Source organism: Populus euphratica, unplaced genomic scaffold (assembly GCF_000495115.2).
Source record: "Populus euphratica unplaced genomic scaffold, PopEup_1.0 scaffold74.1, whole genome shotgun sequence".
Classification (NCBI taxonomy): Eukaryota; Viridiplantae; Streptophyta; class Magnoliopsida; order Malpighiales; family Salicaceae; genus Populus; species Populus euphratica.
In genome coordinates, this window is record NW_011499954.1 from 59,451 (window position 1) to 73,021 (window position 13,571).

The 13,571-nt window shown below is 33.6% G+C and overlaps 1 protein-coding gene across 3 annotated transcripts; it reads left to right on the forward strand.

Annotated features, from left to right (window-relative positions):
* Position 1: 1 nt before the first annotated feature.
* LOC105138192 (FAD-linked oxidases family protein) lies at positions 2–10,213 on the forward strand. Of its 3 annotated transcripts, none has more exons than XM_011044223.1 (18): positions 2–364; positions 483–585; positions 675–775; positions 1,241–1,289; positions 1,496–1,588; positions 3,938–4,052; positions 4,312–4,372; positions 5,187–5,223; positions 5,298–5,359; positions 5,710–5,806; positions 6,180–6,254; positions 6,322–6,430; positions 7,347–7,456; positions 7,666–7,728; positions 8,337–8,416; positions 8,545–8,675; positions 8,946–8,989; positions 9,659–10,213. In XM_011044223.1, the coding sequence occupies exons 1-18, from the start codon at positions 108–110 to the stop codon at positions 9,776–9,778; spliced, it is 1,707 nt and encodes a 568-aa protein (XP_011042525.1). In that variant the 5' UTR covers positions 2–107; the 3' UTR covers positions 9,779–10,213. The 3 variants fall into 3 exon arrangements, with proteins under 3 accessions (XP_011042525.1, XP_011042526.1, XP_011042527.1); XM_011044224.1 differs by having other exon boundaries at positions 489–585; XM_011044225.1 differs by lacking the exon at positions 1,496–1,588.
* The last annotated feature ends 3,358 nt before the right edge of the window (positions 10,214–13,571 follow it).

The following is a 13,571-nucleotide window of genomic DNA, read 5'->3' on the forward strand; positions in this document are numbered from 1 at the left end:
AAAAAAGAAAAAGCATCACGCCATTTACATTATTTTCAAAAAATTTCCTCCTCCTATTTACAAGATCCATCTCTCTTCCAGTATCCGGTGTCTCTCACTGAAATCAAATGGCTTTCACTTGCTGGCTTTCTCGCCTACGCTCCTCCTATTCAAAAACCATCACCAACCTCCGCACCTCATTCTTCCACCATCTCCGAACTCGAGGAGCAAACACTACAGCAATCACCTCTCCATATCATTTCTCTAAACAGAATCCGTTCCGTTTTACCTGCTCAAACTCTCTCCTCCCTATCACTCTCGCTGGATCGCTCGCTATTCACTTCCAATCTCCGCCTCCTCTCTGCGATGCTTCTCTCGATTCCCCGTCAGTTCATTTCTCTCTCTCTTTTTTTCTTTTCTAATTTAGTGGATAATCATTGACCTCTTCAATTTTAAATATTAAGAGTAATGTTTTTTTTTTCCTTTTTCCTGCTGTTTTTAAGAAGCAGAGGAATTGGAGGAAAAGGAAGCACGGAGTTTGTGGTAAAAGGATCTCACAAGCATTTACCGCAAGAGCTTATTGAAGAATTAAAAGCTATTTGTCAAGTATTTTATTTTTCAATTTTACTTTAGAGATGCAATTACATAGCTGCAATTAAATAGATAATTTGAGCTTTGTAATTAATATCTTGTAGGATAACATGAGTATGGATTATGATGAGAGGTATTTCCATGGAAAACCGCAACACAGTTTTCATAAAGCTGTAAATATTCCGGACGTCGTTGTTTTCCCAAGGTGAGCTTGATTATTGATCTTATGTTCGCCGTGTTGTGTTCTTGATAATTTTGGTCATTAATGCTTGCGGTAACGTGCCTCGTGAAATTATGATTTAGGCCAAAAGGATGAGGAGTAAAGAGAGTAGAATGTCGATGATGTTATAAATGAGCTTTGCAATACACACCTGTTAAGTTAGGTCTGCATCCAGTCGCAACAGAATGGTATAGTTAGAGAATCTATGAAGTATTCAGAGGAGAGAATGCCTCCCTTTGTGTGACTTTTTAAGAAAACAAGTGCATATGCTTCGTCTGTTTGAGTGCGTAAGATGCATAACATTGATCTGAATAAGCATATCATATACAAGAAAAGAGAGTTGATAGATCATGAAGTTCTGTGTAAAGTCCTTGTTTGCACTTATTCTTTGAAATCATCTGGATGGCTTGCTTCTCAAAATGCTCTGCAATTCATATTTCACGCATGCAGGTCAGAAGAGGAAGTTTCCAACATTGTGAAATCTTGCGACAAACATAAGGTCTGAGCTCATTTTGTGTGCGTGTGTGTTTTTTGTATCCTTTTAGATTTTTGGAACGTTTTTGCTATCAAGAACTTGTATTTCTATTATAATTGGTTTTGCTTCGTGTTTACTTCTCAATTTTGTTGCCTTTTCCATTTGCTTGCTCTACTCCGCTGGTGTAACCATTTAAGTGGTTCTAAGCTGGATTTGTTTTATTTAAGCAGGTTCCAATTGTACCATATGGTGGAGCTACATCAATAGAGGGGCACACCTTATCACCTCAAGGTGGTGTTTGCATTGACATGTCACTAATGCAGGTATACCAATGCTTTCACAAACTTTGAAACACGAGCTTTAGTTCATAATATTTTTGGTGAATAGGCTTTGCCACGAGGTTGAACTATTTTTTTGCAAAAAAGATAATGTTTAGGTATTGAAATGAAGTTCATAATATTTTTGGTGAATAGGCTTTGCCACGAGGTTGAACTATTTTTTTGCAAAAAAGATAATGTTTAGGTATTGAAATGAGGTTAAAAAATAATATGAAAAATTGTCATGACAAATGTATAACAATGCTAATTGAAACTAAGCCAATCATAAAGCTTTTTTTTTTTTTTATAATAAATATGTTAACTTTTTAAATTTATAATCAAGGTCATCAGACCTCAATCTAGAAAAACTATAAAATCCAATTTCCAAAAAAACAAATATTAAAAAAAATACTTTCAATTGTACAAAAAGATTGAAAAAAAATAGCAATTCGGAAAATAATGATCAAAATCATCACTACTACTATTATTAATATCATTTTTATTATTATTAAAATTAATACTTTTATTATTGCTATTATTGTTATTACTATCACTATTAATATTGTTACTATTATTACCACAATTCTTACTATCATCACAACTATTAATATCATAAATATTATCACTATTGTTATTACCGTTATTATTATTATTATTATTAGTATTATTATTAGTAGTAGTAGTAGTAGTAGTATTATTACTACCACTATCATCATCATCACTAACTTAATTATCATCATCACTAACTTAATTATCATCATCACTAACTTAATTATCATCATCACTAACTTAATTATCATCATCACTAACTTAATTATCATCATCACTAACTTAATTATCATCATCACTAACTTAATTATCATCATTAATAATACCATCATCATCATTATTATTACTAATTCTTTATTATGATCATCATCATCATTGAAGGATATAATTGAAAACTATAAAAACTTTGACAAAAAGGCCAAGGAAAACAATAAGAAATTAAAATAAGATGGATCAAATTGAAATCATTATTATTCTCATTGAAAAAACAAAAAACCATAAACTTGATTCGAAGAATAAAATTGAAAGCAATAAAAACTTTAATAAAAGAACTAAGAAAAAATACAAGAAATTCAAAGTAAAAGGACTGAATCGAAACATATTGTATATACAAATTAGAAACCAAATGTTAAATTGAAAACAAATAAAACTTTAACAAAAAAAAAGTGATAAAAATACTAAAATCAAAACTAAATGGACTGAATTTGAAATACTAATAAAAATGAGGACCATAGTGCTTTTCTGGTGGTAGGAGAGAGAAATAAATGGAAAAAAAGAGGTCACTAGCAATAAACTGACCACATTTTGATTACACGCGCCACCTATTGTGGAAGAGGAGATGATGAGGAATAAAATGATACTGCCATAGCTTATTTTTTTACCACTAAGAGTTGTTGCACACGCTGCTCAAAATGCGCAGTGGCTCCCACGTGATGTGAACGTACCATCAACTTTTTTCCAATTAAAAAAATATTATTTTAATGTTTAATAACAACATTACACTCAACTAAACAAACAATTAACAAAAAAACAGAGACCAAAAGACTCCAATACCCTTGACCCTGACACCGATGAATTAAATCTCTTTGATTTAAGGGTACATGTGTAATTGCATTGTGTATTAAAAAACAAAAATACCTAAATACCCCTCTTCGAAACAATTGATATTTTTTTTATTCTTGGGGATATTTTAGTTATTTTACTATTCATTAAAATGATGAATAGACGGAAACACCCTAAACAAATCAATAATGACAAATAAAACATGTGAAAATACCAAAGCACCCCTAATTCGAAGGCAATCAATTTTTTTAGCCAAGGCCATAGACATCACTCCACTATTATAGTGAATAGTGAAGTGTGTTGATAGCTACAAGAAAATCACTTCTTTTTTAGTATATTTGTTATGTTATGTTGAAAGAAATGTTTTCTGTCATTTGTATTAACTTTCAAATCTCTAGTTTCTATATTGTGCAAGCAACCATCCAAAAATTGTGATGGGGAACTAAGATAGACGTATCTTATCTTTTTTATTTTGGCTATTAAAAGGATGAAAACTGCCAGTATCTTCTTTTGATTTTCAGCTTTTTATATTCCTGTTTAAAGTACTCGAGAAGAAGTAAACAAAGTATTTTTTTCAGTTACTGAAAAACTTACAAAAAGTAGATGTTGAACTTGATTTTAGCCAGAAGTCCGTAAGCAATTTTCTTAGCTAACCCAAAATTTGAAGCCTATTGTCAGTTCTCTCATCTTAACAATACTTGAAAACTTATGTTTCATGTTTGTAACTGCTTGTTCAATTTTTAGAATGTAAAAGCATTACATGTTGAGGACATGGATGTGGTTGTGGAGCCTGGAATTGGGTGGATGGAGCTTAATGAATATCTAGAGCCTCATGGTCTATTCTTTCCCCTTGACCCAGGTAAATTTGTTACAAGTTCTCCCAGTGATGAAACATGTTCTTGGGACGTGTTATATTTTGGTTCCTTCATACATAAACTATGAAGTTTCAATTTTTGTGTGTTTTAATGTAAGGCTGAAATTACTTCGATTGTGTATATACTGTCTTGCATGATGCATGATCTTGGTCATTAATTATGTTTGTTGCAGTTTTGGCAACTATTTGTTGGTCCATTTGGCAATTGAGATTAGCATCTTCTTTGCATTATGTTCACATTCAGGGCCTGGTGCAACAGTAGGGGGAATGTGTGCTACACGTTGCTCGGGATCTTTAGCTGTGAGGTATTTGTGCTGCTTTATCAGTTGCCTTTGTTTCATTCTGATGGTTATAGTACTCATGCTATAAATTAGTTGCTCGAAATTCAAAACAAGTAATAGAACTCAAGTTTCATGTTTTGATTGAACTGCTTCAGCTAAATCAAGATAAAGGTGAATTTCCTCCCATTCTTTTATACGCTTTCCTCCCTCTATATTTTATCAGTTTTCTTATCCATAGTAATCCCATTTGAATTTGACAAGTGGCTGTAAGTTTCTGTCTGCATTTCCATTGACTACTTGATTATAGAGTGGTGTAGGCACCCGTTTCGTCTTCTGTCACTAGGATTGCTCATAGCACTAGAAACACACCATAATAAACATATGCTGATTTAGCTGCTTTGAGAAGCGATCTTCTGCACTAGAACAAGGATTAATGTTGCATTACTTTTCCCTATACTAGGGCTTATGTTTAAAATTCAAATTGCTTATGCTTCGGCAATGAGACATTTTTAATGCTTAAAAGTTCAGACGATTTGCACCATTAATCTTGAATTCCTGAAACATGAAAATGGTACCACTTCAACTCATCCATATAGTATGGAGATGGACCATTTTGCAACACCCAAATGATTAGACTAGAAGCCCCCAAAGGTTTATCTTTATTAAATTCTATGTTTTGCCTTCAATTGCTTGCTTTGACATTGAAGCTATTGCTATTGCCTTTAGCACTTATCTTCCTGTTCCTGAAATTCTTTTAATCCTCAAAAGTAAGAAACTTGTTCAAGAATCAATGGTCTTATTTCTTAGTTGACTTAATAATCTGGTTTTTAGCGTGTAGGTATGGAACCATGCGAGATAATGTCATTAGTCTCAAGGTTTGCTCTCTGACCTCCGGATGCATTGAGTTCATTTTTGTGACAATGTAATTCTTATACTATTTGTGCTCCAGGTAGTTCTTCCCAATGGAGATGTGGTCAAAACAGCTTCTCGTGCTCGAAAGAGTGCTGCAGGGTGTGTTATTGTCCTTTTCTATATTTACTGGTCATTTTTATCTTTTTTTATTTATTTGAGAATAACCTGAGAAGATAAATCTCTGAAATTTTTGATCCTCGTATTAAGGAGAATGTTCTGGAAAATCACAGACCAACTAATTGCTGATAGAGTTAGCTGACAGATTTTGTTTGTTAAATGATGCTTTGCTATCCTAGACTCATGTTTCTGAAGCTTTCAAAATGGTTGGCCATCGTGCATGTGCAGAGGATGCCTTCAACTCTTTCTGATTTCAATTGCTTTAGAGGATTTCTGTTTTATTGCATTTTTGGATGAGTGAACTCTTAATCATATTGGATCTATTACCTTAGGTATGATTTGACTCGCCTGGTGATCGGAAGTGAAGGGACCCTCGGTGTAATAACAGAGGTCACTTTACGACTTCAGAAAATTCCACAGCATTCAGTGGTACCTTTGCCCTCTCTCTGTTTTGAGGCCCACCAACCCAGCCTTTTCCTTTCATTTTTTTTTGGGTGAATATTAAAAACATAGTTAATGATGGCAGTAGACAAGTGAGAGTGACAGTTCTGGTGGTTTCTTGTTATTTTTAGGTGCCTGAAGTTCATCTTGCTGAATTCTCTGACATCCATTGTTCATCAGAAAATATGAGAAGTTTTGTTCAATGAAACATCAAAATCTGACTTTAACCACCTTTTAAAGTTTCTGTTATTTTTTTTTGGCAATTGATAGAGTCTTGCTCTCTGTATTAATTCTCAACTGCATGTTTCTATCAGATGTCAAATTTAGTTGCGTTCGTTAATTGAGTTTCACAACATTACAGGTTGCAATGTGCAATTTCCCTACAATTAAGGATGCAGCAGATGTTGCCATTGCCACTATGCTGTCTGGTATACAGGTAGGACTTAATGCAAATTGTGTTCTTGCATTCACCGTTTTATGGATTATCCATTCTCTATCATTAGGTGTCAAGAGTGGAGCTACTGGACGAGGTTCAAGTGAGAGCTATCAATATTGCTAATGACAAGAATTTACCTGAATTTCCAACTTTGATGTTTGAATTCATAGGCACAGGTAAGGCAGGATGTCTTTTCAAGTGACTTGCTTATTTATGTGGATTGGATAAAATCCAGGATTTTAATGGATGAGATTTAGTAATTGAACCCATTCCGTATCATGGTAATTGCTAATAGTTATTTGAAATTTTTTTAATATCTGGAATTGTGGATATTCTTTATGAATGATTCAGTTCTGCTGGCAATGCAAAAAAAAAAAAAAAAGGAGCTCCATGATACTTGATCTGTTTCGAGTTTAATTGTTATTTCTTTGAATCTCAATGTATCAATGTTGTTCCTCATGAAAACTACCAACACTCATGGACAGCTACTGGTTGATTGAGATTTTACTGGGTAAAACACAGTTAACAATTGAATTATCTTGTACAATCAATTGTCTGTGCAATTTTGTTTTTCTTTTCCCGGACAGATTATGGCTTATATTTCAATCATTGTCTAATTAATGGCTGACTTAGCATCATGATATCATGAGGTCCTGATAAACGATGCTCAAATTGGAGTTAAAACAAAAAAAAAAAAGAGATAATAATTCCAACATGGTTCATCTATCTGTTCCTGTCTGGTTGAATTTAAATATCTGGCTAGATTTGTTGTTTGAGGTTCAAATATCTGGCAGTGCGTATTTCTCTTGGTTTTTTATGAACTTTGGACGCTATTATAACTTAAGAGCTGCTTTCAATGCTATCTACAGTAAAAAAGTAATATTGATATTTTAAAGTATATTACCACACTTTTCATAAGCAAATGCGATTAATATTTCAGGGACTTCCATATCTCAATCAGGTTGAATTGTTGTTTGGATGCCAATTCATCTAAATGATTGCATCACTTTTCCTGTTAAAAAAGATTTCTTAAGCCTTGTCTTTTTACTTAATTCATTTTTACCCCACTCATCTCCTGCTTATTGTTATTAGAGGCATATGCACGTGAACAAACACTAATTGTTCAGAAGATCATTTCTGAGCACAGGGGTTCAGATTTTGTTTTTGCAGAAGACCCTGAAGCTAAAAAGGAACTATGGAAGGTAAAGTCACATGGATTGTTGCGCTCCTGCTCTTTCCCATACTAGTTGTGGGTAGTGCTTGGATTTAGTTTTGCAACCTTCTCCTTTTCTGGGGATGCTACCCCCCTGATTCTTAATGCGGGCATGGAAAATTATTTTGTTTTGAAATCAGTTATTTGTCAAATGATTAGCTTATATGCATAGTATTTTAAATTTTTAGTGTGTTGCAGATAAGGAAGGAGGCTCTATGGGCTTGCTTTGCAATGGAACCAAAATATGAGGCGATGATTTCAGTGAGTCACTTTGCCAAGCTTGTATATATACCAAAGTTTCACACGTCTTCTGTTTTAGTGGAGACATGCTTGATGGAACATTTTATTTCAGCTTTATGCTCACTTTCTCTGATTATTTTGAAAAACACATGGAGGTAATGCAGTAATTGACTAATGGAGATCATTATATGACTTATTTTCCATGTGCTCTGGGACATCTTTCATCTTTGTTGAGTTCTCTTATACATTACTCGTATAATTGCTGTCATTTTTTTTGCATTGATGCACTTGCATTGTTTCATATGACATCCACTTTATTCAATGGTAAGTCCATCCCAACCCTTGCTTGCTACCTTTAACTAGACTTTTTAAAACGTAATCCCAACCCTTTTTAATGGACAGAAATTGTTAGTTTCCAGAAATAATGAAAGAAAGGATAAGCAAATGCAAAGTGAAAATTGATGAATGAAGAGATCATCTTCTTTTCATCGAACCACATTATTATATGAATGACTTCATCATATTTTTTTCTTCTGCTGAGAAAAGCATGGAAGGTTTTTCTTGTTCTTTTGTGATGATGTTTATCCTTGCTTCTTGCTAATGTCACCTTTCCCATTTATTTCATGCAGGACGTATGTGTTCCTCTATCACATCTTGCAGAATTGATATCGAGGTCCAAGAAAGAGCTGGATGCATCGCCATTGGTTTGGTATGTTTTTCTGAAGGCCATCTACTAGAGACAGTATGCAAGAGGCATATTGTTTTCTTTTCCTGTATATGCGCTCAAGTGAATTAGGCTAGTGATGGGAATTATTTTCTTGTCTTGTCAAATAGCAGCACAGTTATTGCTCATGCTGGTGATGGTAACTTTCACACTGTAATTCTTTTTGACCCGAACCAAGAAGATCACCGGCGGGAGGCAGAAAGATTAAATCATTTTATGGTCCATAGTGCTTTGTCAATGGAAGGTGCATGCTCCTTTCTGGTGTCTGCTATTTCTGTTTTAGCTGGAAAAAGTTTATGGAATTCTTAGGATGCTTTTTAGTTAGTCATGCTTCACATAGTCAATTCTTTCTCCTATATGTTTATCTACTTTTCATCCGTGTGTAAGATGCTGACTTCTAAGGATAAAAGTCCCCCTGTCTTAGGATTGCAGATCTTTGACCATCTGGACACATTCTAACAAAATGCTGAAAAATTTCTGGTGCTAAAACGTTTCCCTGTTTCTTTCCAAGCAGGAACATGTACTGGAGAACATGGAGTAGGAACAGGGAAAATGAAGGTATCTTATCCATTGTTTGAACCTGCAATGCATTTCATGAAGTTTGACACATACTCATCTGGTGCTTTGGCTACTGTAACAAGGGATTTTCATCAACCATTTTGGAAATTAATGTCATCGTGCACAATGCCTGTCCAACAGTATGCAACATATAAATTCAAAGGAAAAGGACAGATGACATGAAATTGTGACATCATGAGCGCACACACGACAGATTAACCAAAACAGTAGCGCATAATTACAGCCATGCCATTTCTTCGTTCTTGCATGATTCGTTTCATGAGATCCTTATGATAGAGTTCCTGAAAACCAAAAGGACATTTCATTCGGCACTGCAACACGCACAGATTACCACATGGTGACATCATTGTTAAAGATGTCTTTATCTATCATCATTGTTTGGATAAAATATGCACAATATAGGGCCGCTGCACCATCAAATTCAATGTACCACTAGTTTCATTTGGCATATATTAGTTTCCCATAACTGAGCTGGAGCACATTAGCAGAATGGAACTTTTCATTTGGCATATTAGTTTCCCAAAACTGAGCTGGAGCACATTAAAACAATGGAACTTCTTCAAGTTTATTGAAATGTACTAATTTTTACCATGGGATTCACATTTACATGTTCCATAATCAATACCGTGGAATTCCTTGTGTTTCCAGTACCTCGAGAAAGAACTTGGAGTGGAGGCCCTGAAGACAATGAAAAGAATTAAAAATGCTTTAGATCCCAACAATATAATGAACCCAGGGAAGCTTATTCCACCCCATGTTTGCATTTAGGACCACTAATGCGGAGATGAGGGTTGTCCCCTGCTGTCATTCTCTATAGGAGCTGTTTTGCCTATCAAAAAGACTCTTATCTTATTTCTGTGCCCATCTGGACCATCATAGAGTATCTGGTCCTGCGCATATTAGAATCTTTTTATATACAGAAGGTTTAAATAGGCAGCATGCTGGGGTTAATAGGTTCTCAAATTGCCTATATTAAGTCTTTTTCGTCCGCCTCGCATGCGAGACACGAATATTCGTTTCATGCTCGTTTTGTTTTGTTTGTTCCTTTCCATTCTCGTATGTAAACTATTCTAGGGAACCTTCGACTGTAATAATTCTGTGCCGACAAGGGATGATCATGAGAAATGAATAATTTGTAATTTGGAAACATAGTTTTTAGTTTCTATTGCTTACCCAAGATTGGCAAAGTTGATTAGAGATTGAATACGTAGTTCTTTTCTTTTTGTTCTTTTAATATTAACATAATCTATTTCATGACGGAAAGCTACTGTGCATTGTCTTCGTTTCACTGTGTATGACCTTGAATCAATGTTGATTATAATAGTGAATTGGAGATTTTTTTTAGGGGTAAAATGGTATTTTTACTAGGTTTATTTATCATTTCAGAATTATTTGGGCTATTTTAGTTTTTTCATAATTTTTTTCACAGTTAAATTACTAGCAAAAAAATATAATTAAGTATGGATTAGGGTGTTTTTTTCTTTCTTGACGTGCACAATTAACAATTTTAAAATAGAGATATTTTGGTATTTTTAAATTGGTTTTTTTGGTTGTTGTTATTAGCGGTCCAAAGGGTGCCTTGTGAATTTGATTAATAAACAAATAATAATAAAAAAAAAGTTGGTGTGTACATGGAACATGTTAGTGAGTGCGCCATTCTGTTGTTTCTGGACATCTCCTGTGATGGCTCATGGCGGGTAAAAACCAGCTTTCTTGATCTTTCCCGATTCACAACTATTGATACCTCTCCATGCAGCGCGTGTAACTTAATTAGATTCCTGTTTTTTTAATTATTATTTTTTATTTAAATTAGTTTAATAAATTGAATTTATTTTTATTCCATACTCGATTGATTATTTTCATTTCAGATTTTTTTAATTATTTTGGATGATTTTTGGAATTATTATTATTTATATTTTTTTTATTCTTTGTTATATTATATTAGATTTTATCTTTACTTTTTTTATTGTTATTTTTTAAACCTTGAGAAATTTTAAAAATTAATTTAATTTAATTTATTTTTCAACCATAAATTGAGTTTTTTTATTGACCCAAGTCTAGGACTTAACACATTATAAAATTAAAAGATTAATTCAGGTTTAATGGAATTATCTAGGTTTATTTTTTCAAAAAAAAAAATTCATGATTTAGAGTTTCATGATTTAGTATTTAATTTAATTGGAAGTTAAGTTTTATATTTTTTTTCTTTGTATAGGATTTTTCACAGCTTTTAAAATGATATCTATTTATATATATTTTTTCTATATTAGATCTAGCTTCTTTTGAAATAATCTTTTTGGAATTAACTCGCAATTTAGTGTAAGATATTAAATTATTTTTTTTCTCTTTTTAAACTTATATTTTTTTGGTTTTATCTTTAATGTTTTATTTATTTGAAGATTGAGCTTCTTTTTTGTTTTTTAGTTTCTATATAATTTTTTACTAATTTTAAAAATGTCATGAGTTATCTCGAGTTTTTTTTATTTATAGTTCATTGTTATTTTTCTAATTATATTATTAAATTAACCTAGCTTAATAAGTAAGGTAAATTATCCAAGTCTTTATTTTTTTTAATTTTTTTTTAATATTTGCTTGAGTTATTTTTTCTTTCATTTCAAGTCTTCAATATTTAATTAAATTGAATTACATTCCTTATTTTTTTTATTTGAATTTCATGGTATTGTTATAGGTTCATTTTCTAATTTAAAAGTTTTACAGATTAATCTTAATTAATTTAATATTTTAATATATATTTTTTAAAATATTATCTAATGAGTCACCATCTTAATATCTTAATATTTTAAAAATCCTTCATTCTTATACATCAAACTTTTAACTTCCTGTCATTTTTGCATTTTTTTTATAAAGTTATATGAAAAAAAAAAATGATGTAACAGTCAGCAACTAGTTTATTCTTCCTGTCCCAGCAGAACTTGAGCGCCTCAGCCTTTCAGTGTCACCCAGGTTTTTTATGTGTCTATGGGGCTGCGAATCATAGGAGTTCACATTCAGGCAGGTCTTTAAACCAAACATACATAACATTACGATTGCTGTGCTTAACCCAATATCAGGTTCGCTGTTGCATTCTGTGGCGGTCTGAAAGACGAGATAAAAGAAGCTTCGCCATGGAACCTCCAAAAAGCACGTTTAGATTAGGCAAATTTAACAACGAATCAAAAACAAAATAATTATTTTTACAATAAGAAAAAATCTTATACAATTACTGGATATTTGATTAAATTACTTTCATCAGGAGTGTTTTAACAATCGAAACTTTATTCTTTCGTAAGGTGAAGGAATCCGATTGGTAGTGGTGGTGCTAAAGTTAGGAATCAATATCGTGCGAGAGCCAGACAGAAGTGAAAAGGATGGGGCTTGCAGCTTGCACTTGCCTGCTTCGTTAAAACCTTTTGCTTCCTCTGCAAACATCGCCAAAAGCAGAAATTAGTTGGTGTTAAATCCATCACAGTTTAGTTTGTAAAACCCTGATGATCTCTTTACCAGCCCGTTGTGCTCAAAATCGTCAGCTTGTGCATAGCACACAAGACAACAAGCCATGAGGCTTGTACAAAAATCACCAGGCAGCATTTATGACAAGAAACTAGACATACATAGTCATTGCAGAAATGAATCATCAGGGCTAGCACAGAAATCACCAGGAAGCATGTCATGTCCAAGCATTATTTGAAATCACCCACAGTTTCAAACATCGGACGCATTAAGCTATCGGTTCAAAGATGAAAAGAGTGGAGCATGATGGAATTGAAGATAAGGACAGTACCGAGGCTTGTGCTGAAGGACAAAAAACAAGAAAGAAAGAAAGGAAGTCGGCTCCAGTGCTTCCAATTGATTGATAAATCTCCATGGAATATGGAGACAAGTCAATGGTTGTGGGAGGACAAAATAAGAGCAGGACAAGCTACAACTCAAGATTCGAATGAATAGGCTTTTGTAAAGTTTCTTGTTTTTTCCCAGGCCAAGCTAATGTCTTCAAGATTGTTTTTGATGATCCATGCATCATATGATTCCTGGATTTGGATCCTTCCTCTTCTCCCCACCAGTTACCTGCCCTTGTTGAAAATCGAGATAGGGTTAGACCTGCAACTAGCTAGTCAAGCCCTACCCGTAATATACAATTACAGATAAATATAGCTTGTTACAACCACCGACACGACAACCAATTGCCTCGTCACAACTGCCAAAACTTGAGGCAATCACCATTGGATATCATGCCATCATCATCCACATAAATGAACGATAAACTCTATCCCAGATAACTCCTCTTTTCCCTGCATAATTTATATACAAAGAGGCTGCAAATACACACTTCATAGTGGTCCAAATTTCCCCTCATTTCCCTTGTTGGCTTCCTCAACCAACAAGTTCAATATAGCGTCCAACGGGCAGGCACAGTCAAAGTCTATTCATAATATACAATAAGGCGGCATGTTTCAAACTGAAGCTCACATGGCCAAGGACCCCAAGGATTTCTGGCCAGCATTTTTTATGTCTCCTTAGAGTGCACGTACGTCTAGTAAACTCCTCTTCAAATGATCAGTAG

Bases quoted from the DNA above. Each gene is read 5' to 3' on its own strand.
- LOC105138192 (XM_011044223.1), top strand. From the start codon at position 108: ATGGCTTTCACTTGCTGGCTTTCTCGCCTACGCTCCTCCTATTCAAAA. The intron at 8,417-8,544 runs GTATGTTTTTCT...GTCAAATAGCAG, and splicing joins GATGCATCGCCATTGGTTTG to CACAGTTATTGCTCATGCTG. The intron at 8,990-9,658 runs GTATCTTATCCA...TTGTGTTTCCAG, and splicing joins TAGGAACAGGGAAAATGAAG to TACCTCGAGAAAGAACTTGG.